Source organism: Cebidichthys violaceus, unplaced genomic scaffold, assembly GCF_023349555.1.
Source record: "Cebidichthys violaceus isolate CVI_PGR_0920_01 unplaced genomic scaffold, fCebVio1.0.p SCAF_46, whole genome shotgun sequence".
Taxonomy (NCBI): Eukaryota; Metazoa; Chordata; class Actinopteri; order Perciformes; family Stichaeidae; genus Cebidichthys; species Cebidichthys violaceus.
The window spans coordinates 1,890,022-1,916,823 of record NW_027176661.1 but is presented as its reverse complement, the minus strand read 5'-3'; the positions used below and the strand labels follow the sequence as shown (position 1 = coordinate 1,916,823).

The window sequence follows — 26,802 nt, the reverse complement described above, 5'->3', positions numbered from 1 at the left end:
TCCGATATTTTGTAAGATCGACTTTTCTTTATAAAAATAAAACACAAACAACAAAAGAACTGCAGATACAGTTTGCTGCGGCATCATGTTTGTCCTTGGTGTCATTTCCAGATTGAAACACCAAGGTAGAGTTTCCAGCGGAGTATCACTTACATGGATCAACCTAGGAGCGACAGCACACGCTAAAAGGGCCATATTGACAACCTAAAGGGCATTTATACAGTACATCCATAATACGGTACTGTATGTATGCTGTTCAAATTCTGCAGCACGTCTGACCTGGTCTCCACCAACCTAAGCCGGTCTGTAGTGATCGTGAAAGCCACATGAGTGTTTTCATCCTCACCTCCCTCTCTGTGCACCAAATAAGGCCTGTATTTCAGTTTACTGACACAGCCATGACAAATGCAAAACTTCATTTAGAAACTGATACTGCATGGAATCAGTTTAAACCCTTATTTGATCCTCTTGGTAGCTTCGTTTTTAGCTGCTCCAGGAATGCCAGTGTCGGTCGATGTGTCAGGCTGAAATATTTCAACAACCATTCAACGGATTGCCATGAGTGTTCCTACAGACTTTCATGGTTTCTGGAGGATGAATTATAATGTCTTCGGGGATCCCCTGACCTTTCCTCTGGCACCACCATCAGGTCAAGCATGGCTGTAGATTCTTCAAGTCATTACGATTAAATTAATCTTTTGTCTGAATATAACAGCTATTAATACCTAAATGATTTTCACAACAGCCTGCCAAATTAGAAAGGGATTCCAGTTAAACTTTTGCCAATTGAGGGGTTCTTTAGACATTATAGTAATAGAAATCTTTAACAAGTAGTGGATTTTACTTTTTATATGATGACAAAGTCGGGGTCCCTGGTTTCATCCTAGAAGAGGCTCACGCTGCCACCAACAGGTGCAGTGCATTTTTGTGTGATTCTATGACCAGCTGCAGGGCAGACCCTAAAACCTCCAGATACACAGATATACTATGGGACACATATTGTAACCAGATCCTGGTTTGGTCTCTGGGAAACACCCATCACAATTCACCTCTCTCTTATGCTCAGCTTTGTTAGACATGTTGACCTACTATTTCATGTATGCCGGGCCATTCTTGGTACACCAGGGCACTAACCCAACATGTGATGATAAAAAAAAAAGTTTGTTCAACAGACTATCATGTTTCCCAGAAGAGCAAATGTGCTGGAACAGCATCTTTAAAAATGAAGTAAAGTACAACAAAAATGCTAAACATGCTTTTAAGACGCAATGCAGCTTTCCTTTAAAAAAAAAAAAATAATAATCTTTATTACATATATGCAGTACAGATTAATGCATTTGGCCATCAAACTGCAAATATTATGGTTGTACACAGTATTTAAAAAAAGTTTTATAACATACCAAAGATGTACAAGAGCCTGTTTAGTACCCGTTTACTTGTTGGCAGGATTCAAGAGTAACTGTCTCAGACCAACGCTGCCTCTCTTTAACATGAGCATCACACTGCTGTGGCAACCACATGTTTTTTTTGGTTGCTTTTCTTGTTTCTTGCACAATTTATTTTATTAGTAAAAGGTAGGGAACCCTCATGTTAAGAGTGGTAGTGCATTTCTGTCTAGGCCCAGTAGAGAGCAGTAACTCCTCAGAAAGTAATGGGAACATTGGCATACAAATCCCTTCATCATCTTTGGTTAAGGCATACACACTCGCATGCTAAGAGCATTAAATGCAAACCACAAGTGGCCAAGGCTTCTGCTGCATGTTTTCATCTTAAGTGTCTGTAAGTAAGCAGTACATATATATACAAATAAATTGCTACATTGACAACTCCTTTGTCAGAACATGAACACATTTCATATCTCTCAGGGCGATACTTGTGCTAGCAGTGGAGTTCCTATTTTCAGCTTCATTCTGAAGGCTTCACTGGTAGACCTGGAACTGGTTGGGGGTTTCCATTGGGCTCATTCTTGTCACGGCCGGAGCCGTTGATTTTGGGGCTTCTCTGCGGAACAGGTCTCCTTTGACGTCTCCTCTTGGGCGTCCGAGAGCGTGCACAGTTGGATTGTGATGTATCCAGCAGAGGATCCAAATGTAGTTTACCACTCTGGGCATCTGAAGACTCATCAATAAAGGCAAGGTTCTCCCCAAAGTAGTCCAGAGGCTGAGACAGGTGGGGATCTGGAGGAGTCTCCTCCTTTTCAGGTTCTGCAGTTTTTTCTTCAGGCACTCGCTCTGTCTGAGTGACCTGAGAGTCTGTTTCTGATCGAGACCCTGATTCATTAGAGGAGGAGGAAGAGGAGTAAGATCCAGATTCTGTCTGACTCTCACGTTGCTCTTCTTTCCCCTCAGGGGCCCCGTTAGCTGACACCGTGTGACCATTGCTGGGAGGCCCGTGGCGACGCTTTCGCCGACGCCGTTTGAAGGGGTCATCAATTTTTCCTGGAATGCGAAAATCCACCGACATGTTCTGGATGTTTTGAGTCCAGTCAGTGGCGTGGGCTCGGAGCTCCTCCATCTGAGAGAAGAGGATAAAACCAGAGATGATGGAAAAGAAGTGACAGAGACATGACAATGATGAAAACAGACATGAGAGAAGGAGAAGTACCTCAGCTCTGGTCTTCTTGGATAGAACTCGAAGCCAGTTACCAATCATTGTCAGGATAGATGCAAAGTAGGCAAGACCCAGCAAGATCCAGAACCACACCAAAGGCTTGTACCAGTGGTCACTCCCCGCCTTTCCTGAATCCCCTTTGAGAAGATACAAAGACACAGTTTGTAGTAGCAATGTGTAAAGGCAACACATTTATTCAGCCATTCAACTTTTTTTACAGAGTAAATAAACATTTAAGATAGGAGATACTATATAGCATATTAGATCATCAATAATTCATCTCTTACAAGAAAGTAATCCTGAATTATTTATAAGTAAATGAAAATTGTCTGTACTGAGTGAACTTAATGCATTACAAATGACAGTTATATTCATGGGTGGATAATTAAGTCATGTTCGTACTCATTTACAGATCAATAAATTCAATGAAAAAAGCAAAAATATGCAAAAGGAAGCGCAAATCAGATATAAACAAATAAGACGGAAACAGAAACTATGTTTTCACTTTAGTTGCTTCACACAAAGAGTAAATATTTATTGATCTGTGTATTAAATTATGTCCAGTGAAGATCAGCTATCAGCAGTTTGCACAGTTTCACAAGCGCGTCATAGAACTACGGTGGCCTTCAGGTAACGTAAAAACATGAAAGCCTTTCATTAGAGCCAGCGTTTGGTTTGTTCGTTCTGGGCTACTGTTGGAATACGGTAGCGCAACATGGCGGACTCCGTGAAGAGGACCCACTCCCTGAGTAGATAAGATGGACTCATTCTAAGCTAACGAAAACACAATGATTCTTAGTTTCAGGTGATTACACTAATGAAAACGTAGTTATTCATATTTTATTCCATTTCTGCAAATAGGTCCCCCAAGATGATACACACTGGCCCGTTAAATAAGGGATCTGAAGATTTCTGGGACCAGCATGTGGCTGCATCTTCTCTCTCCTGCTTTCTTTCTCTCTTCTTGAATGCAGATTTCATTTATTGTATTTCCACAATGACAGTGATACATTACAAGTTATTGCACAGGTGTATAAATATACATTACGTTAGAATGGAAACATAACTTAAATGTTTTGTATGTAAACATGCCTTACCAAGCCTAATGGTAAAGTCCCCCTTTGTTGCTTCAGAGTCTGTGCACACCACTGCAAGCTATGTTAAGAAACATGGGTAATCAATTACTGTTGTATACCTGCAACATAGTCACCGAACCCCACTGTTGTCAGGGTGATAACGACAAAGTAGGCCGACTGCAGCAGTGTCCACTCCTCCACCTCTTGGAAAACCAGGATAGGCACAGCGACAAAGAGCAGGCAACCCAGCAGGATGGACAGGACGGCTGAGATCACTCGCACAATGGTTGGACTAACACGCCATTTCTGTCAGCAGGTTGAAACAACACAGTGGGATGAGACAAATAAAAGGAAGTACATGTGCAGTGCAAGCAAAGAAGACATTGGAAGCTCCGTTGAAGGTCTGACCCGGAAGAGAGTCTCTATTTTGGCAACAGCTTTCCTCAGCCCAGTACCCAGATGGTCTCCGACTCCAGCGAGCAGGATACCAAACATCGGGATTCCCACCAGGGCATAGAAAATGCAAAACAGCTGCCCTCCTTCTGTCTTGGGAGAGATGTTTCCAAAACCTTAACATGTGGGGCGAGAGGTGGAAGATTAATCGATTTGAGGACACAAAATGTAAAAAATGTAAGTGATTTCGCTCACAAGCAGCCTATTTGATCAGATTTTATGTTTGCGGGCATAATGCTCCTATTGGACACCCACCGATGGTTGTGATGATAGTCCCTGAGAAAAAAAAAGCGCTGGCCAGATCCCACTGGCTGACAAAGGTGAAGTTGCTGTTAGGATCCACTCCTGCACCGACGGCCTCCACTACTTCCTGGGATTGTAAAGTAGAAAAGAGAAGAGTTTGGTGGTTAGTTCATGAAACAGTTCAGCCAAAATCGTACAAACTAGTCAATTGGCCCACACGATTCATTTCTGACATCTTGAAAGGCACAAATATGAGTGTGAGTTTCTTTTTGTTATCCAATTAAATAATCCAGTAATGTTAGCAATGCTGTAGAAAATGCATTGTCATGGCATCAGCAGCAGGAAGTCAGTGACAAAGAAGTGACTGGTGATGTACGACTGTGTCGGCTCCATTCTGTCCCGAGTGAATCGAACCAGTGCCAGCACAGATTCCTGATCAAATTATCTGTTTTCTGTCTGTTGGTGCTTGAAGACATTTGTTAACTCTGAATTTAAAGCTGACTATGATGAAGTTGTGACTGAATATGGTCTCTGCAGACATTATTACTTCTAATAAATTTAGAATCACAGAGGCAGAGCTGTGTCTGGTTGATACTGTCTGTTGGACTGACGCCACTGCATATGTCTGTTCCAACTCATTTGGGAAAATGGATTGATTTCTACTGTTTTATGATTCCAACTGCGCTTTCACTTGAATTGCTGAAGCTCCTAATTAGTGTAAGCATGGCCAATATTACCAATTGCCAAACTAACACAGCACATCTTAAGTGGTGAAATTAGCTGAACTTCACTAAACCTGATCTTACATTAGTCAAATTGAGAACAGATAGTAGTAGGAAGGAACTTATCTATTGAGGACCTGTTGAAACATCAGCTGACATTGTTTCAGTGAAACCTGACCCACACTGCTTGTTCACCAGAACAACGTCTGAAGAATTGTGACAGCTGCTTGGTTCACTCATGAACAGGATGACTTCCATTTTTTTTCTGACAGCACTTAACAATAGATACAATAAATGTTCATAATATTAATGTATTTCTATTACTACAATAATGTGGAAAGATTTGCTGCTAACACTAGAAACTGCTAACAGTTAGCTCGTTATACCGGCTAGGTTGGTAGCATTAACAGCCTTGGTAAGCTAATGCTAAGGTTTAAAAAAGCTAAAGAGGTTTAGTTTGTGTACTGTGTTTATTCACAGCAGCAGCATTGTTATCGCTCTAGCTGACTGGAGCTAATTGGCTCTTGTCAGTAACAGGTGTGCTAGTTTAAGAGAGGGCCTGTGATTGGCTGAAAGTTAAAGGGATGGTGACTGTTGACAGCAACACAATCATGAAACTTGACATTATAAAATAAAATGTGTAATAAAACTATAAAATTCAGATATCGTGAAAATAATTGATGAAACATCATTTCTTAACAATGATTTCTTCAATTATTACACAAATTAGTTTCATTTATGTATTTTAAACAATGTATTTTTATATTTGCTTAATATTGAACACTTTGGGGTTCCAAAAATAATCATTCATTCCATTCTAATATTATGAACTATGATAAATTGCCTCATTATCCTTTCTGTCTTTTCATTTAATCAGTAAACAGGATGCACTGAAGGAGCGCTCCAGATCTTTTATCATCTTTCTTTAAATAATCAAAAACAAAATGTGACTACCTTGTTTACATCTGTCATGTCCGTCAGTCCCTTCAGTGACCTTTTTGCAAATGTCAATAGCTAAAACAGTGATATACAACTTTCATTCTGGAACAAGGACAAACATCTCAGAATCCCAGCACGGTTGCCAACATGGCTCATAACGTTCAGCTTTCATGCACTTGCACACACATACTAGAGCTGACCCATCATTACATAGCTGCTCAGACCACACCTGTTATCCACAGATCCAAATGCCACATCAATCTGAAGGGTCACCCTGAAGATCCACAAAACTGATTCATAAGTTGCATTGTCAAACTCAAGCGAGTTCCAAGTGAATATAAAACGTGAAGCAGTCAGGCCAAAATGTATTTTTAGCGAGATGTGGGCCGTCTAAGATTCAGAACCTGTTGTAGAGGTAGATGACCAATAGTGAGTGAGAAGGAAAAAGTACACACAAAAAATCTCACCACACCATAATAATAATAAATAATAATAAAAAACATATTCCATAAAATTATCAGCCTCAATTTATTTTCAAATATCAGTTTGAATCTCAGCTTTTTTAGTACAAAATTCACTAAAAAGTAAAAAATTTTCAGCCAGCAAAGTCATCTATAAATCTAATTTGAACTATGCATGGCAATTAAAGGAAGTAAATACTGAGGCATTATTGTTGGTCACAAATTCTATTTATAATACTTTTCAGTGGTTACCAAACTGGGGGTGAAGACCCCCAAAGGGCTCCCAAATTAAATCCATGTTGTCATGAGACATGTCAGGAGAAGATCTGCTGTACCTCTATGAGGGTCTGTAGGTCGTCTGGGCCCATGCAGGTAAAGTTCAACAAGAAGTCCCGGCGTACGTCCAGCAGCTGCATGTGCTTGCCCTCCTCTCGCGGAGCCTCCAAGGAGCGGAACACCACAGCTCCCAGCACCAAGTAGAGAAGCACCCCCGTGAGGATGCCGAGCAGGGTGGAGCAGCGCATGGCTCTACTCAGTCCGAACGCGGGCTGCTGTATCCCTTTGCCAGCCTCGGCACTGGTGTGGCCTGGATCCCAGCTGCTGCAGCTGAAACATCACCAACCACACAAACACAAGGGGTTTTCAAACTGACAACAACCCAGGCTGTTTACACGCCTGCGCATGAGGCATTTAATGGACGCGGGCCTCACCACACTGCTGACACACAGTCAACGAAACATCCTTGATTAAAACGCCAGTCATCTGACCTGCCTGACACTTTGAACAGATTTGACTGCACTCGTACAGAAAGATACAGTATATGATCCATGTCATCAACACACAGACAGATAATAGTTTACCTTACCTATCAATCCGCCTTAGTTGCCCACGCCTTTGTCTTTTCCAGTCCTTGTCACCAGGCCTGAGGATGGAGTCCCTGGATCCGTAACCAGTGGGGAGCCCATCCACCTCACACTCCGAAGGAGGGGACACTAGATAGAAGCAGAGGCACATATTCCCACATGCTATTTTAGCATTCACGGAATTTACATCAATGCTTTTGAGAGATTTTAAGAGAAGAACAGCTATACGTTCACTTTCTCACAAAAGGTGTCAATAGTGAGGATGATCCTCAGAGACAGGCAACAACAAGGTGAAGCTGTCAGGCGTGGCAGTGCTCATGCAGCTCATGTTCCGGTACCAAATCCACCTGTTGCTGTCTTTTCTTGATGGCTACACATTATTTGTAGCCATCTTCTGATCATATGCACACTGTAAGCCTTTAGATTGTGATGAGAGAAGGTTCAGCTTTGTTATCTTAGAATCAGGGTGGAGAAAACACTCAGAGAAGAAGATGTATTTCCTTTAGGTGATGCAGATCAGCAGTTGTGGTAAAAAATACCTCCAAATGCATCAGATATGGACTTCAGAGATCGTTGTATCTTTGGAGAAGCAGAAGCTCTAGATGTGTGGAAGTAAAACCTGGGTCAGTGTGATGATGTTGGTCATCAAGACGCATTCTTATCTAAAACTGAAACTGGAGCCAAGGCTCTGCACTCCGATGCATCTTTGCCATGTTAAAGCGATGGAGTCGAGAAACTGATAGACGTGTCCGACACTCCCTTTTGTCCCCGAATTTCAGAAATGATTTAAGAGGGAAAGATTTTTTATCATTTCGACCAGTAAGCTTGCCATTTCCAATTCACTCTGCAACGCTGGACTGCAAGCCAGAACAATAAAACCAGCTCCCGTCTTCTTAAGTTCAGTGGCTGCAGCGCTTTAGTCAGCAGATCTGATGAAATTAAAGCAATAAACTGTCACAGGGTGACAGCAAAATATACACTTCTCTCCACAGTTTTACAGCTGCTGGGAATACACAAAGAGACTCTTCACTTACCAAATTGAACACAACACAGCCACAAGTTAGCAGAGTAACTCATACCGATACTGGCTGGTTTTTAGGATTTACATTGTTATATACAAGGAGACTTATACAACATACATACGTGTGATTGATGTGAGTAACAATATACTAGTAGTTCATGAATTCCTTAAAGAGAACAATGATCAACTATTCTACCAACACCAAATATATCATTGAAGCATATTTTGGCCCAACAACACAGTTAAAAACAGCAGCTATCTGCTGCACATCTACCACAGAATGCAACACAGAGAGCCAGACAGATTATACACCACTAGACAAAAGAAAATTGTAATATGGCTTGCATTAAGTGCCAACTGTGCTGCTGCTGCTGCTGCTGCTGCTGCTGCTGCTGCTGCTGCTGCTGCTGTAACTGAGAAATAGCCGTAGTGATCCCGTTTTATTACCACTTAGGGTCCCTCCTGGTCCGTAAGAATATATAGTACCGACCGACCCGCCGGAGATTCCCGCCCATGTGTGCTTACCTCAAAATGAAGGATCATAAAAATCCAGAGTACCAGTCGCCTCATGCATGGTGTTTCATGAGTTCAGGCAGCCGCATACAGCGAGGTGTGTGTGTGTGTGTGTGTATGTGTGTGTGTGTGTGAGCATGAGTGTGTGTATGTGTGGGTGTGGGTGGGGAGTGATGCTGTTGCTGAGCACTAAAGAGAGGAAAAAGATACACAATCGAAGTGACTTTATATAGAGTGTGAGAGAGTGAATTAAAGAGAGAGGTGGGGAGAGAGCAGCACAGATGAAGGTGGAGATGGCAATGGAGTTTTGGATCTATTAGTTTCTTCAGACTTCAGTTAGATCATTTTTTTTATACAATAAAGATATCATTATATAATGGCATGAACACATAATGCAGCTTCATTTGCTGCATTATGTGTTCATGCCATTATATAATGATATCTGTTCGTAGAATTTTTCCTATTCCATAGTTTTTCTCCTGTGAGTTAAACTGAATGTCCAATGCAGACGTGGCTTTAGTCATGTTGATCAATGTTTGAGATTCATTGAGATCTGACTGCCGACTCTGCAGGGGGAAGCCAAGCTCAGCCACCCTTCACCCTGCTCTCAATGTCCCATCTTCAACACAAGCTGCTTGACAGAACTGCTGCTACTCTCTTTCTTTCTGTGTGCGTGTGCGTGTGTGTGTGTGTGTGTGTGTGTGTGTGTGTGTGTGTGTGTGTGTGTGTGTGTGTGTGTGTGTGTGTGTTTGCAGGGGCGGGGATAAGGTTTCTCAGGCAGATGTTCCTATGTTCATCCAAATCTGTAAGGTTATTATTCTAGGATGCCTAAAAATCAGGCCAAAGGACTGCTGATGAAACCTAGCCTTTCAGCTAACTCAGGTACATTTACATTTGTTTGAATTATGAACATTGTTCCTTTTCAAACAAACAATAACTCCTGGTTACTATTAAATGTAATAGTCAGCCTAATCATACATTAGTACAGTTTGAATAACTGCAGGGATTTTTTTTCTTCCCATTCAACACTGTTGTAACTTCATCCTCCCATACTGTGAACTACAGGCCATAGTGGGCTGTAGTTCACAGTATGGGAGGATGAGTAAAAAAAAGACTTCTTCAAGTTTCAGCATAACATACTCTTCGAGGCTGTTCTTCGGCACAGCAGCACTTTGAGCAAAATGCTACTATCAGCATGCTAGCATGCTCACAATAACAATGCTAACATGCTGATGCAAAGGATGCATACCGCAAACCATGTGCCCCATCTTAGTTAAACGTGTTAGCATGCTAACATCTGCTAATGACTAATAATAAAAATGCTTGTTGCAAATGTTCTTCATACCTTTGCCACTGCACCACTGTACCAAACAGCTGACCACAAAAAATGGTAATATATGTTCTCCAATGACAAGGAAAAACTATCTTCATATAAGCTATACGACTAAATATATCATATATATCATGTATAATGTTGCATTACTGTATATATGTTTGCAGTATTTACTGTTATTTGACTGTACCTTCACTGAACTGGCTTAAATAAACTATCACCTTCATAAGAAGGCTAGTACAAGAGGAAATGTAGGATAAATATTGTCTCTTCTTTTTTGAAAGAGAGACAAATGGGCGGCACAGACAGAAAAAATAAGATCACAAAGCCAAGTTGCTCCAGTGTTGCTCAGTCAGGGCCGACCATTATTGGGCATGGAGTTAAAATGTATTACTCAGTTGAAATAAGCATTTTAAACGAAAACACAAATGGGAATTTGATGCTGAGTAGCTCGCCACATCGGTTTAATCGAACATAAAAAATTATGATTTGATTTTGAAATGGCACATTTTTTGGACGAGGCTTTTGTGCGTTGCCTCCTGACTGAATTGATGTTGTTGCTTCTGTCCACAAAGGAAGTGAGGAGTCATATCGAGAGCTGCTGGGATGATGGGGTTCAATCAATAATCAGTCAAACAATCCAAGACTTCTCCTTTCAATAAAATTCATCCTAATCAGGAGCCGAAAGTAACTTTCTGCCAGCAACTTCAGCAGAGCTTCCAGAGTGTAAAGATCAAAGTGTGCCAGGGCAATATATCGGGCTAAGAGGGGTGGACAGAGTTATTGTTCAGAGAGGAACTTGGACTTCGAATTGGAGGTATTACAAATAACAGTACAAGGTCAGTGCAAAATGATTTAACATGGCAAGACAGTAACCATCTATGTGTATATATATATATATATATATATATATATATATATATATATATATATATATGCCAACATGTTATTTATTCAAAATTGAACATGCAATTCAATTTCAGTTAATATAACATATCAAAAGCCATTAAGACCCGATGTTCGTGAAGCATCTTTGTATTATGGTTATTAATTTTTAAGCATGATTCAGTGAGCAAATTCATCCAAAGTGGATCCCATGGATATTTATTTTTATTAAAGAAATTAAAATGGTCTTCTGTTGACTGGAGATACAGTTGTTTCCATATTTGTTACTCATAACCAAAGCCTTTTGGGAACGTTTCAGGAACTGACAGTCAGTTGCACACCATGGCACGATGTTGCTTTGTTGATCAGCTGATCAGCATATCTGCAGATCTATCACATCCAGATTAAATTAAATGTTTGACATGCCCTCCCAAGCAACATGAGCTTACTTTACTCTCTTTACAGGAACAGAAAGTGGTGGGATTTCATGTGACATAAAATATGGATAAATGCAGTTTTGATATTTTAAAAAATACTGATGATTTTTTTACACGTTTAAGCAAGGAAGAGACTAATATACTGTACAATCTGCACTTTTTTGTGCTATAATAAAATAAACAATATTTGACATGCACACTGATATGTTATTTACTAGTTTAGTAACTGTATTAAACAGAGGATCTCTTATCAGTAATTGGTGATTGAGCTAGCACATTATATTTCTGTTATGACAAGTAGACGCGGGTACATTACCGTAGTATTATAGCAATACACTAGACAAGTACAGTATATCATAATGTATTTAGATAGTGGGGTACACGTAATTCATAATGAGATAGAACTTTAAACAACGTTCTCTGTATTTCCCTGCAAATACTTTGTACTCGGTCTCTACTTGCTGAGTTGCAGAATTGGATTTATTCATGCACTCTCCTAATAAACTATAAAATACATTTAGCTCCTTCAATTCAATCTGTGTGAGAGCTGCTGTCTCTCTGTTCTTACCAAAACTGAACGTAGTCCAGCCCCCTTGAAACAGGTGTCTTATTGCCGTGGCTACATAAATCCTGACACAGTGCAGAATGAGGAAGGAATAAAGATTCTTTATAAATGCAGTGATCAATGTTAATCAGAGAACTCAGGGAGAAAATTCGACAACGTGGCAGTTTTTGCATTGATTACACCCGTTCCCCCCCGACAGCATAAATTAAAAAAACTCCTGATTCTTCATCATCATAGAAAAATAGTTAACATTTTGGAAAAACTAAGATTACTCCATAGTCCTGCTGATATCAAAAATGCATATAATTGTACATTACCTCCACAATCCCTTCTGATCACCACATAAAAGAAGATCCGCCATGACATTCACCAAACTCCTGGTCACACATGCAAAGAAAAAGACAATCTAAAAATGCTTACTTCTAGTAGGTCGATGGCTTCAATTCCAGGTGTCCTTTTAATGTAATGTATGATTGAGCTGGCAGTGTAAAGGTAAATGGATTAACATCCAAAAAAACAGAAAAAGGGTGGAAAAAAACAGACAGATTTTGGAAAGAGATCTGATGAGGGATGACCATCTGAGAAGTAGCTACACTTGAATAACAGACTCAAATTGATTGACCTGATGATAAATGTGCTCTCAATTACAAGTAAAGGAAGGTGGTAGTAAACAAAAGAGAGTCAGGGAGGGAGGGGGCCGACAGAAACGACTGGGGGAGGAGGACTACACGGCTATTATGAGCACTTTATTTTCAATTAAGCCTTCTTGCGTCTACTGTAAGCTCACTTTCTGCCATTTCTGATGATGCAGGGACTTCTTGGACTGGAAATTGATTGGTTAGCAAACGTCTGCAACTTTGCTCATTTAACAGGAGATGCACTTTCGACGTACAGAAGACGCCAAAACGTCAGAAAATTATATTTTTTTTACTCTATAGGGCAACAGCACAAAAACAATCAGATTTCTATGTTTAAAGGAAAGTAAGATATGTTTTCGTATTTTATTAGAACTTGTAGTAATTGCCTTGTTAGGTTTTATATTATTAACCTCTACATTATGAATCCAAAAGCACATGGGACTGCTATCCAGGTTTTAAGCAGAATGCAGGAGGTGGTGTGATGTGTGGAGCCACAAAATGTCCAATGTTTAGTTATATTTTCATAGTAACAGTTTTACTGGACATTAACGAATATTGCATTTGTTTCATTTGAAGTTGTCGTTTATCTATTGTGTTTTTATTTCATGATGTCAGATTTCAATGACACAAGTGCCTCGCCTCTTCATCTTTCAGCCGATCACATGCCCCCAGCCATCCAACAACAACTGTCCTCTTGAGTTTTTGTTTGCTACAACAACCAAAAAACTCTTTGTCCTTCTTTGTGCTTCGCAGAGTTTTGTGTCTGGCAGCCAGCTGCTGCCTCTTCACTTTGATGCTGACTCTATAATACTTATAGCAAAAAAGCCAACGCGGCTAGTTAGCTGATAACATGTAGGTTTTAGCTAACAGGTGCTTGCTGACTACGTTTGTGTGGTTGGGGGCAGATTTTGGTGTCAAGACATTATGGTTAATTCTTAATTTACTAATTTATTCATTATTGTAGTATCTAATTACTATTGTTTGGGGCTCCACATTAGTCTGGATTATAGTGGAATACAGTTCGAAAAACAAACCTTTGTTTGACTTAAAATAAGTTATGCAAATGAGTACACATTAACAATAAGACAGTGGCTTATGAATTAACTTTAAAAAAAATTAACTTTGAGCTACTATTTTCTATCATTGTTGTTATTTTACCTGAGTAGACCTCATTTCAGGAAAGTTGACTGTCCTGTTAGTTTTCTTACTGCTCTTTCCAACCTTTATGATGTTCATCTGTATGCAGACTTTAATTAAATAATTTCCGAGCACATCTCATCACATCAACCTGAGCGGAGGTCTGATCAGCCTGTACAGCTGATAACACCTGTGAGGGTGTGCAGGGCCTTTAACGCATTAGACTGCAATATCTGAGAAGCTTCAGGACTGTGTTACACCTAGATCATCGATCTGCCAAGGCATCCACTTTACACTTTAATCTAATACCCCCCCGGTCCTGAAAAGCTTTTACATCTTGAGAGGAAGTCAGCTAACTAAGGAGGGTGTATAGTAAGAAAGAGTGAGAGAACGGGCTGATGGGGGCATGAAGAAGAGTGCAGACGTCTGCCTTGTGAAATTGATGAAGCAAAAGTGTCAGCAAACAGACGACTTTTTACACATTCGGCAGCAGATGTAGTTTATCATTTGTGTTTCTGGACACCGGCAAATTCAAATCCAATATTCCCTATTCTTTCAGCTGATTTCCACCACTTCCTGGTGAAAATATCTGGCACTCCAGCTGCTCAACGCACCGCTATGTTCACCAGCTAGTCGCTAGTCAGCCGTTTGGCACTGAGCAGTTAGTATGAAGTGAGTTTATCAGGGCTTTCTTGCTATAAAACAGCTGTCCACTGCATGTGGAGACACAACTGTTCACTGCAAGAATGAACCAACACTCCATAGACCCGAGGGCAAGTGCAGTCAAGTTATAATTCTTTGTTGGTTTATCACTACAAGTGGAACCTCTCGTGTCATACATATTCATATGATCTGTACATTTTTGTGATCAGAGCAGCTTTAAAACTTGTTTATGTTTTGCTGTGGAGACATTCAGAGACGCAGCATAGCGGCAACACACCTCTTCTCAGGTGCAGATTTCAAATGGACCACAGCCAGTAAAGGATAATAATGTGTGCATAATGAGCAACACGGCAACGACCACAAGCACCTAAATGTACTTATTCCTACAAGAAATACTGATATAAAGAGAATAAACTGTAGCTGGACAACAGGAACAGAACAACGTAAGGATGATATGATTACACCGTAAGATTTCACATTAACACATGAGAACAATTCAATACTTAGAGGTTAAACCCTTTACTAAAACCTGAATGAATGACAAATTAACAGAACGTTAGTTTCCTTTTATTGATAAGAGCAAGCTGAGTCTTTTACATCATTGACAATGAATTAAATGGTGTAGGAAACACATTGAAATATTCTCTGGTACATTATTGCCCATCGACCATTTTCTTCACATTTACACAAACTTCTCACAGACCAGCCAATGTCTCTGTGTGGATGTGGAATTTCTACTTTTCCTCAATTATTATGAAGCAAACAGCTATTCAACCTCACGTTGTTTAGTGTTGGTTTATCCGTTTTAAGGATGATTTAAAAAGCACTGTGTTCATTCCAACACTCATCATGAAAATATTGTTACAAACTGAAATGCATTCATGTTTTAAAATTGTTCAATAGAAAAGTTCACCATCGGACTGATCGCACAATGGCTTTCAATGATTTGTCCATCTCATTACGAAGCCTGAAAATGGTCTCTTGCTTTATTGTGTTGCGCCCTTTAATATGCAGTATTCTGTTCAGTAACAGCTCTTCAAATGTATGTAAAAAAAACAGAACAGCTAGCAATTAAGGGTTAATTAGATTCAAATGCTAAAAATCAAAACTGTGCTTTACTGCGGAATGATCGATCTATTTGCACCATGTTTTAAAAAAATTAACACCCGAATAAATTACATTACATTATGTGGAATGCATAAATTATATCTGGGAAAAATTATTGCAAATGTGATGCACAAGCAGCAACAAAACATTTCACAAATAGCCTTGCTGGTGAAGAGTTTCCTCGAGGAGAGTTTGCATTTTAAACACCTCCGGTAACCCTAACAAAACCTGAAATATTCTGAGACGGATCAAAACAGCTTCACCATGCTCTCTCTGGACTTGCCGACTCCAACCCACTTCACTGAAATGAGAGAAGAAGAAAAAACAGACAAGGTGTGACTGGCAGATTTGGCAAAGCGATTAACGATCTGGCTGCAGTCCAATTCCTTAATGTAAAGTGCCTCTTTACAAACCTGGCACTTGCAGGAAGTCCTCGATGAACCGAATGTAACTTTGGGCCTTTAACGGCAGCTCCTCGAAGCGCCGAGCTGACTCGGTGCTGCAGCACCAGCCGGGCAACGTCTCGTAGTCCACCGACACACGCGTCAACACGTCCATGTTTGCTACGACAGAAGCACATCGAGAACAATGAGTGAAAGATGATGTTTTTGTTCTGGCCTAAACAACACACTGGACAGCTGTCCTTTAGTGGTATTTATGGTCCGTTATGGATACATTTCATCATCCGACAGGATGCGATGCTCCCAACTGAGGGTGTTCCAGTCAGTCGGCCACCCTTTGTTTTAGCTGGTATTTGTTCTAAACGGTTTGATCGGTGGTCTCTAGAAAAGGTCGCTCAGAAGAGCCAAACAGATGGCACAAAGATGGGACTGTTGAGCTGTTATTCCGCCTCACTGTTCTGAATAAAGAGGCACGGAGACAGAATGGGGACATTGTTGCTTCGATGCTAAGCCGGCAGCCGGTGTTTACAGCAGTATTGCAGGATCTCTGTATAAAAAGGGCCGATGAGAGTGTCTCTGATGGGACTGCCCCCTCTTATCGATCAGTCCACTAATCTTTAATTTTGGTCTCAGTCGACTAACATTTCTTACGTCAATTTTAATGCTTCTTTGTGATGAATCACCTATTTCCCAGAAACTGATGAGCACATTTCTGGTAAACACAAGATTTAAAGTGGAAATGAGAACCTCAAGTTTTACAGATCTGTAAATTAAATCATCTTATATACTAGTCGACAAAATCGTGTAAGTCGACTATGAATTTCTTTGGCAGAGGCCAGTCCAAGTCTCTAAGAGAGTGACGGAAATATGCTGCATGTGTTGTCTGCCAATACTTTCTCATCTCTTCATTTTAATACTTAATATACAATGTTGTTAAATAAAAGTTAATACACAATAAATAGGTCATGAGATTGGAGCACCCGTACTCCTAAATGTGTATCTATCTAATTGTTGAAAGACTGCAGCAAAACCGGAGAGCACTCAGAGAAACACATCTGGATGAGGATAAGAGCCAGCTCAAACATTCAGCAACCATAAAGATGATAAATATACGAGGGCAATCAGTGATGACATGCTGGTCGAGAGCAGCTGCAGTGTCACAGTGAGAGAGAGAGAGAGAGAGAGAAGTGGTTTCATCATCCTCTGGTTCATTATCTTAACGATTCAATTTGCTCCGTTTGGCGGTGAAAGCAGAGAGATACTGAAGATAAATGCACCCTCAAATCTGCTGCAAAATAGATTTTCAAAAAGCCCAAGATGTTGCATTTCCTGCTAGTAAAAGCTGACCTGTGTGAAATAAGGCATTAGGGAGCATAAAAGCTACATTGGTTCACCTTTAACCAAAGGCTGAGGAGTCCTGAAAACAATAATCCCTCAGAGTACAGGTCCTCTCCTGTGTTTATAGTAATCTCGTTTCTGCCGTTAAAATGTTTGTGGATCGATGGATAGTCTTAAACAGGAATATTTTTCAATCAAAGATCAGGACATCAAGATAAAACGTGACCATTTACACCTTGTATTGTAGTCATCTCGTGCATACAAAAAAATGTATCAACAATTGATATGACATATGACATGACAAACACTGGTTACAGCATCTCAAAAGTGTGAGGATTTGCTGCTTTACCACGTTTTATATCATTGATACTTTTATAACTTTTGAATTTTGGGCTGTAAAGTCAGACACAAAAAGCCATTTGAAGAGGTCATGTTGAGCTTTCATAACTTGTGAAGTGCATTTTTCACTAATTTCAGGTCTTTCAATCAATTAATTGTACAAATAATGGAATAAACAGAAAACAAATATAATCATCCATTGCAGCCCTACTTTTCATCAATCTCTGCCCCCTATAAAACATTGAGATGGTTATGACCTACCGGGGAAACTTGGTAGAGATTTTCCATCAACCGTATAGGCCACGCCCACTTTAATCTCTGACAGCGTGTCCAAAATGTCCAGCTTGGTCAGGGCAATTCTGCAAGGAAAGCAGTCACTCCGTTCAACTCTGATGACGACGGACGGTTCAGAGTGCATCACAAAGCTTAACTGATGCTTCAGTAATTACATCAGCAAGTGGGCATAATATTCTGAAATGGCGAGACTTACGCAGAGAAGCCATTGACCATGTGGGCGTATCTGACCAAAATCAGGTCCAGCCAACCACAACGCCTCCTTCTGCCCGTCGTCACGCCAAACTCTCTCCCTCTGGACTGCAACAGTTCTCCAGTCTCCTAAAATACAACAAACAAGGAGCACAATTTAAAACTCCACCAGATAAACCAGCAATTGGACCAATTGGACACTGTGTTGATTCTGCTTGTTTTGACGTCTGTATTTGTGTAGGGACAGTCAGCTGCCCTTTCCCAGTAACGGCCTGCTTCAGTTCACACACTTGCATGTGGAAGCTGCTCAGTACAACCACACTCCTCTACTGTTGACCGCTGGGCGTTAAGTGTCTTTTTAAAAAGCACAGCGCTGGCAGACTTCTTTTCCACAAAAGGTTCTCCCAGCAGTCTCCTAGACTTGAACTAACCTACGTCTGACCACAAGTCTGCCTCCGAAGCCGACCTGCATACCTGAAAAACTGAGGTCACTGGGGTCGTTTTGGCTCACGGGGGAAATCTGCATTCGCCCACTTTTTAAAACTACTGCTGAAAAAGTGAGCTTCTATTTAACAGTTACTGGACAAGGAGACACAGGTCCGATGATTTACTCACCATCTCTCTGCAGCACCTTTCACTGCTTTCTCTACGACACCGAGTGTCTTTGTTCAGCGATAAATTGTTCTGCTTTCGTCTCTGGATGTTTTGAGATATTTCACAATCGTTATTTCAGAATTAGGAGAATCCAATCTGTATGCCACTCATAAACCATGTCAACAAATTAAACTTACCCATTTTAAAAAGGTATCGTATCAAGTTAAAAGGTCATATATTACTAGAAATGATAATTCACATTTGTTCTCTGAATGTTGGTTCAACATCTAAAATACTACCATTACGACCATCTAAAAACATGCTTTGCTGTTCTGAGTGTGGTAACCTGACAATAACACCATGTATCTCCTTCAACACTGTGGAGTAAGTTGGCTATTTTAAGAAAAGCTGCTTCTGAGCGCCTGAGAAGTAGGCAAGATGAATTTGATCCTTTAATCACAACATCGACGTCTTCTCAGCCTGATGAGATTAATCGGTAATTAGCAGGAGGTTTTTTCCATCAACGAGTTGGGAGAAAAAAAAAGAAGTCTTTTCTTAAACGTGTCTTTACTCACATTATTCTGCTCTGTTGGGAAAGCGCCAACACCCACCCGGGTGGTGTAGGCTTTGACGACGCCGTACACTCGGCCAACGTACGACGGAGGCACGCCGAGACCAGTACACACTCCGCCCACGGTGCAGTTAGAAGACGTCACGAAAGGATACGTGCCTGGACAGAGAATCGTCGGTTAACCTGAGGAGGCAAAACACCCGAACCATCTTCATAATTAACTCTGCAAAAAAAAAAACAGTGGTGCTCACCAAAATCAATATCCAGCAGAGCAGCATTGGCTCCCTCCACCAGGATCTTCTTACTGGGACCAGTGAGAGCTTTGTGCATGAAGTACACCCCGTCAGTCACCAGGGGGCGCAGCCTTTCTGCATAGCCCTGAAAAACAGAGACCAACAAGTTACTAAAATAATGAAAACACTGAATATATACCAAGCAATAAATACCAATTACAACTGTCAACCATTCAAACAATACCCTACAGTCAACATCCTTATATGAAATTAGTAAATAAAGAATAATCTTTATTATTAGCATTACAGTAATAAGGTTACAAAGATTTTATAATTGTTTCCATTAAAAAAATTAAGTTATTCATCACAGCAGACATTTTAAATTGCCACAGTAGTGCAAGCATAGGTGTTAGGTACTGTGACGTCATTCCGTCAGTGTTCCTCACCTTCAGCTGCTCCAGTTCACCGTCGACGTCCAGGTTAAGGTTCGGATACATCGTCAGGAAATGCTCGGCCAACATGCGAAACCTGCGGGGAGGACAGAGTTCAAGAGGCTGCTCACACACACATATACACGTTTGTTAAAGTTTACGTGCATCCCTTCTGTATGCAAATGCTCCATCACAATGTAATTACACATGACATATGGCGCAGACGAGCTATCGTAAATGCTGCTGTTTCAGTTGCTGCCACCTGGTGGCAGGAGAAGATGCAGACACTACAATTACAACGGCAATGCATTATCACACTCACAAATAGAACTATGGACACCCTAATGTCTATGAGGTTCTTGTCAAAATTTGATTTAAATGTTCTCAAAATGTGTTCCTGAATTGTCACAGTGCTGCAACACCAAACCCTGAATAAACAAGACATTAAATGCTGTTCACACAATGAAGTTTGAAATATTCAATTTGACATAGTGACAGTATCCCATCAGAAGTCCCTAATATTTAATCTAATTTTAGACCACTAATGAGTTGGCAACATATAATGACAATATGAAAATAAACAAAATTAAAAAATAAAATAAAAAATAAACAGTAAAAACCCACTTGTCCTTGAAAACCTTGAAATCCGAGACAAGGTCACAGACTCGCAGGCCGTTGCGAGCAGCTTTGGAGGAGTAGGCCGGACCGATTCCCTTCTTAGTGGTCCCCAAACTGGAGAACAAGTAAAAACGCAACATGAATAACCATAACAACCCATTTCTTTAATAGAACAGAATCCCTCCAACTTATTATAACATAGACTTCAGACTAAACGATATACAGTATTTAAACTAATTATAGCAGATTTACTTTTTCCCTTCTTGTTGCTGCCGCTGCTGCTCCTGGATTCCATCAACAGCTTGATGGAAGTTGAACACTAGAGGCGGATGGAAGGGACTGTGAATAAGAGGACAGTACCAATTAAGAAATGTGAACGAGGAAATGCTACTCACCAAGGTGGGCACGATCAGAGATCTTTAACCTCTCCTCCCATCCTTGTAATCCTGCACACAATACAACAAACCCCACGTTACTTCATCGATACCACAGTTATTACCTCATCCTACACATTTCATTGCAGCGCATTAGGGGACGTAGCTGTGTTTTTAAAGCCAATACTAATATTACGGTGTTTAAAAACACCATACGTTTGATTATATTTTTATTCTGATATTGACACCGCTTTCTAAAGAAGAAAACATGTTTTTATATCACTGCATCGCTCCTATTTAGGAAAACGTTACCTTTGCCTTTCTGCAGGTTCTTTTGAGCTTCCTCAAACAGACCTGGTAGGTGTATCACCACTCCGTTGCCTGTAACAAAAAAAATGAAACTTAAACAAACCTTGTGAGAAGTTATGTCGTCCCCCCCCCCCCCCCCCCCCAGGTTTAATTTATTTAAAACACAAGCTAGCTTGTTACCAATGATTTTAACAACAGTTCCTTTAATGGTTCCTCTTTCCATGTGTTCATAGTATTAGAAACAAAACATCTACCAAAAAGAGGAAATGCTAAATCAAGAGAACACTAAGTCTCATGTGCAGTATGTGAGGATTGTTTTCTATATGTACCCATGCACACTCTTTGTTTAGCTCAGCGTCACTTCCAGAACTACAAGACACAACAACTGATAAGGCTGTCTGCGGTGCTTTTGAAGTCCAATCTAATCTCAGTCATATATACTGATTTAATTGAGTTATTAGGATCTTTATCTTCCCGCCAACGTCAAAAATGGAAACACAAGGATTGCCTCGTACCAATGAAGGAGACAGCCTTCTTGTTGAGCACTCCGCTGGGCAGCAGGTGGAAGTCATACTCCACTTTGTCCACGACCACCGTGTGACCTGCATTGTTGCCTCCCTGCAAACAGACACAAACATGGTGATCAGCCTGGTGGAGGGCAGTTATCTGACGAGACACAACACTGAAGGAGAGCAACAGCCACCATCAACCCAGAGGACGGTGAACGTTGCCTGTATGTTTCATTGAGAACAGGGTCTAGCTGGCTGTGGTAAGCTACAAGCTAATATTAAAAACAACACATTCCTGTTGAATGTCACTGGGTTGAAGAGGAACAGCTGGACAACAACGGGCGGTCAATGCGTTACATAACACACACTGACGGTTATCAGTACGTGGAGGTCATGTGCTGGACTCAAATCACATTTTGCTACCAACACAGCAGATATTATATATATTAAAATAAGATTAACAGGCATACAGTTCTTACTAGCATACACTCAGCATCAACTTAGCACTTCTACATCCGGGAGATCAGACAAGGTTGTTGACGTCGGAACCAGAGATCATTAATATATAACGGATGCTAGCGGGGCACGGTTTTCACCAAACAACCCGTTTTACGATTAGCGGACGTTTAAATAACACCGCCATAGTACGACGTGGTCGGTTTGAATGCTAATTGTGAACGTTAAATCGAGCGTGTAGCTTGGGTACCTGGCACCTGCAGACAATATCCGCATCCATTGCGAGCAAGTCCACAACTTTCCCCTTGCCCTCGTCGCCCCACTGCGCTCCGAGCACGACGGTCACTTTGTTCTGAGGCTCCTTCGGGACCCGGAGAGCAGACTGAGAGACGCTCTCCCGCGGCCGCTTCACAACCGGCTCACCGTCCGGGGAGACGGTCTCTCGTCCGTTAACGTTAGCCATGGTGCTGTCGGATGCCATGCTGCTGTCCTCCTTCTGCACACCGGAATATCGTTTTACCGCGTTTCTCTGCGTCACGGGAAGTGCTCGTCCGTGGCTTCGCCACTAGGTGGCAGTGTTTCTCCTTATATCCTTTGTTCGGAGTATTAAAATACTGTACATCCATTTAGCGCACATTTATCATTATTCATTCTAACTAACTAACTAACTATATATATATAACTATATATATATTATATATATATAATATATATATATATATATATATATAGTTATATATATATATATATATATATATATATATATATATATATATATATATATATATATATATATATATATATATATATATATATATATATAGTTATATATACACACATACATTATGTATGTATATACACATACATTATAATTAACTCTGTGTCATTGTTTGTTTAGCTTATGATTATTAAATTAAAGACCTCCGTTGATGAGACGTCACAATTCACGGAGAGTACAGGAATACAATGTGATTCACTCCTCTCCACTTCCGCATTCGCTTTTATCATCGGACGTATTGAACGTGCCTGGCAGTGATATTCGGCTTTTCGCTTTTAACAGCTCAAATCTAATGCTTTATCCGTACTAGGCAAAAAAAGCAACTGCCTTTGTTCACCATGTTTTGAGCAGTTTGTTGTTATTTGATTAATTCGATTGGTAATGTGCACAATTTAAGGCACATCATAATTTAAATGATTCGAGCATTACTAGCATAGCCTCGAAGCAGTAATACACTCCCGTAAAGAGGCCCTGTGTCAAAATGTAGTCTTAAAGAGTAACGCCACACTGACCTCAGTGACCATAATGAGTTGGAAATATTAGGTCTAGTGTCTTTGCTGAACACCCAAACCTGATTCAATACAGCAATGTGTGCATCAGGCTGCCAGGTGGCAGCAAAGGCAGCTGTTTTATATCGTGTGGACACTCCTGGTGCATATTCCAATGTAAATTTGCATTTAATAACACAGCAAACAAGGTGACCCAGAGTGCACCTGTGGCCAAGTCATATTCCAGCACATGGCCGCTGGTTGGTGTTCTGGACCAAAACTCCCTTTTCCTTTGGTTGTGTTTTTGTAGCAATTGTGTGGTCCCATAGAACGTGAACTCAATGATTTGTATATTTGTTGTCATTTTGTGGTAATGTATTCCATTAAATCATATTGCTCATGACCATGGGGTCCGTGCACACAGACTTTAATAAATAACTGTAGCTGATGGTTTTCCACCCTATAATTCACTGAAGGAGATATTCAGAGTGGAGGACTGTACTGGTCACTCCAGTCAGGTTACTGGACTAGTCGGCCCTTCGGTACTTCCACATGGTGACACATTAAGGTAAATATACATATAAATATTATATTATTTCATTATAAGGAAAAACCCAGCCAATATTAATGGCTGAGTCTTTTGCTGACGGCGAGAAATGTTGACGCATATGGAGTTGACCCACTGACTAGCTGCCGAGATTTTACAATATTTTCTTGTAACTTGAATCCCCAGTAACATGAACATGTGCCATTATCAAAATGGTGAATTAATATTTTAATGCAAAATATTTTTTGTTGGGGGGGACTGGGGGTTACAGCTGATAACGACCTGCCTGACTGTGTTGTCACAGAAGTATTTAGCGCCCACCTCTGGTTCCAGATCGGGTAAACGCTGGTTGCTCTGTCAGCACTGTTGCCGTTGCTTACGCTGTAAGTGCTGTTAGCAAAATGTTTTTTAACATGAACAGTTTAATGTGTAAATATAACAAATTATATTGAGATTGGATGCCCCAAAATGTCAAGTAGACTACATCAACTTGTTTCCGACTATTATTATTATTATTATTATTATTATAGTACATCATAATTATGTTTGCTTAATGCATCTCAATCCCTTTAAAATCATTTTGAGTTGCCTAAATAAAAGTGACTTGGCAACAAATAATAATCTTCCACAGAGCAACAGAGGACACATGACAGACTCATCCATTCATAAAGTAACACATTCAGATTTTATTCATTGTAAAACATGCTTTAAAAAACAATTGTGATTCACGTAAAAGTCACAAGAGTCACAGTTGGCTTAAGATAAGATAAGATAGACTTTATTGTCCCGAGGGAAATTTGTCTTGGAAACATACAGTGTCTGCTGTTAAAAAATACAAAAATAACATAGATAATATGCAATACATACACTGTACGCTTCTTGACTCATCCATGAAACCAAAAACATGTTGTTTATACATTCTGTAGGCATTCAGAGGGACAAACACAGCAGTGGCCTACAGAACTGACAGGCAGATGTTACAACCACTGGCTGTCAATTCATAGGTCATCGCCTTGTGTCCCATCGCTCTTCAGCTACACTTGAAACTAAAAATGACCCAACATTTTGTTAAATAGCGAGCTTTGCGACCTCTTAGGGAGACCTCAGGCTCGGTGTTGCGTTCGGCGGCTCTCTGCAGGTAACAGCACCTCCACTGGAACAGACACAGCTTCCACATGGAGTTGCTGTTACATCCAGCGAGAACCAGAAGACTCCCCGCTGACAGCAAACCGCATCCACATCAGTTGTTCTCCAAGTCCATACGGACAAACCTACAATGACACTTCCAGTGTTGGCCGCCAATGTGGAAAATACCTGAGATGAAAGCAAGAGAGAGAGAGAAAGAGGAGAAAAGGAGCAGGAGACAGCACCGAGGTTAACTCAGGATTTGGACTCGGAGGCAGTTGCTTTAGTACGAGAGGAGTCTCCCCTTGCGAGTGACTTTGACCTGGCAATTTCCTCCGCCCAGTTTTATTGCCTCAAGTAGACGGCATCATTGCTCACACTCTTCCAACAGCACGGCCAAAGGGCCAAGGCCTGTATAGATAACACAGATTTTATGGTTGCTGTCAACATGAGGGCTCTTTTCAATATGTGAATATCTGGGTGTGTCTGACCTATGTACCTGCCAGCCCTGCATTTCCTGCTTCCACTGACATTCGTCCTCATGATTAATAAAAGATTGGCTTCATAGTTTTCCGATGTGCAATCAGTTTGAACCTAAACAAGTTATTTTTCAAATCCTGTGAGACATTTTGTTCTTGTTCAACCTGCCTTGTTCAGCTTACAGAGCGATATCTCTGTAGACTTTGCCTCGCAATAAAACTCTGCATAGGAAAAACAGAACAATAAAGCAATTAAATGATTAGCAGCTCTGTTCGACCAGAGATGGTTTGTACTTTTTATTCTGTTGAACAGACCAATCAGACGGCATCCATCGCCCCTCCAAAGACAGAAACATTGACATTAATTAAAAAAATACTACAATTACACCTAGTTTGTTTTATTTTATTTTTCTAATATTAAGTCAAGATCTTCAGCAAATTGAAGTAGACAGACTTTGTCTCAAAATACATAATGTATCCTGAAACATAGAGCCATGTCAATGTAGTAATATGCATAATATTTCTTGTTCAACACTTTTGTCAAGTGTTCTTATGATAGAAAATAATTGGATTTGCCGTCGTACTTTGTTTTAGTCCTGAACATTTCACACACGAGCTGTACTCACCTCTAGATGCATGGCCCCGTTCGGAGGCTTTCGCGGAACGAGGCCAAAGGTTTCAAGAGTCGCAGGGCGTCAAGACACTGGGGGTGCCAGTGGGGGGCCAGAGCAGCAGAGGGGGAAATGCAGAGAAGAAGAAACAGAGCAGACAAGACCAAGACAGGTGGAGACACAGAGGGAGATACTGACAGTGAACAGCTGCCGAGAGCATTTCAATGCCAATGTCAGCAAAGACGGCGAAGCAATGGCAGCGAGGCCAAGCAGCCAGTTTAAGGGATCAGGAGTTGGTGGAAGGTTAATTATTACACCTGCAGTCAATATTTAACAGGCCCAGTGCCCTGCCCCTCAGTCCAACATCCTGATTCCACACTGACTGACACAGAAGGTAGGGCCAGCGACAAGCACATCTCTTTTGTCCCCTACACAAAAAATGTATTCAA

General features: G+C 40.7%; 2 protein-coding genes and 1 long non-coding RNA gene across 3 annotated transcripts; all 3 read right to left on the bottom strand.

The window, feature by feature from the left end:
• Positions 1 to 1,420: 1,420 nt before the first annotated feature.
• Positions 1,421 to 7,028, bottom strand: LOC137886843 (potassium channel subfamily K member 4). Its single transcript, XM_068729499.1, has 6 exons — positions 6,840 to 7,028; positions 4,395 to 4,509; positions 4,095 to 4,255; positions 3,806 to 3,992; positions 2,605 to 2,747; positions 1,421 to 2,514 (listed from the first exon to the last, which is right to left on the bottom strand). The coding sequence occupies exons 1-6, from the start codon at positions 7,026 to 7,028 to the stop codon at positions 1,906 to 1,908; spliced, it is 1,404 nt and encodes a 467-aa protein (XP_068585600.1). The 3' UTR covers positions 1,421 to 1,905.
• Positions 7,029 to 15,110: 8,082 nt separating this feature from the next.
• Positions 15,111 to 22,846, bottom strand: adssl (adenylosuccinate synthase, like). Its single transcript, XM_068729506.1, has 13 exons — positions 22,576 to 22,846; positions 21,876 to 21,978; positions 21,364 to 21,432; positions 21,073 to 21,123; positions 20,930 to 20,996; positions 20,684 to 20,791; positions 20,075 to 20,156; positions 19,647 to 19,773; positions 19,400 to 19,554; positions 18,235 to 18,359; positions 18,006 to 18,103; positions 16,080 to 16,229; positions 15,111 to 15,967 (listed from the first exon to the last, which is right to left on the bottom strand). Exons 1-13 carry the CDS (start codon positions 22,804 to 22,806, stop codon positions 15,915 to 15,917), a joined length of 1,419 nt encoding a protein of 472 aa, XP_068585607.1. The 5' UTR covers positions 22,807 to 22,846; the 3' UTR covers positions 15,111 to 15,914.
• A 1,958-nt stretch (positions 22,847 to 24,804) lies between these two features.
• LOC137886850 (uncharacterized) lies at positions 24,805 to 26,584 on the bottom strand. Its single transcript, XR_011105002.1, has 2 exons — positions 26,369 to 26,584; positions 24,805 to 25,452 (listed from the first exon to the last, which is right to left on the bottom strand). It is a non-coding gene; the product is annotated as an uncharacterized lncRNA (long non-coding RNA).
• Positions 26,585 to 26,802: the final 218 nt, after the last annotated feature.

Excerpts from the sequence above, each read along its gene's own strand:
- LOC137886843 (XM_068729499.1), bottom strand. The coding sequence starts at position 7,028 with ATGCGCTGCTCCACCCTGCTCGGCATCCTCACGGGGGTGCTTCTCTAC. Across the intron at positions 4,256-4,394 it reads GACTATCATCACAACCATCG|GTTTTGGAAACATCTCTCCC; the intron begins GTGGGTGTCCAA and ends CCACATGTTAAG. Across the intron at positions 3,993-4,094 it reads AAATAGAGACTCTCTTCCGG|AAATGGCGTGTTAGTCCAAC; the intron begins GTCAGACCTTCA and ends ACCTGCTGACAG.
- adssl (XM_068729506.1), bottom strand. The coding sequence starts at position 22,806 with ATGGCATCCGACAGCACCATGGCTAACGTTAACGGACGAGAGACCGTC. Across the intron at positions 21,433-21,875 it reads GAAGGCTGTCTCCTTCATTG|GCAACGGAGTGGTGATACAC; the intron begins GTACGAGGCAAT and ends TTTTTGTTACAG. Across the intron at positions 15,968-16,079 it reads GGACTTCCTGCAAGTGCCAG|TGAAGTGGGTTGGAGTCGGC; the intron begins GTTTGTAAAGAG and ends CTCTCATTTCAG.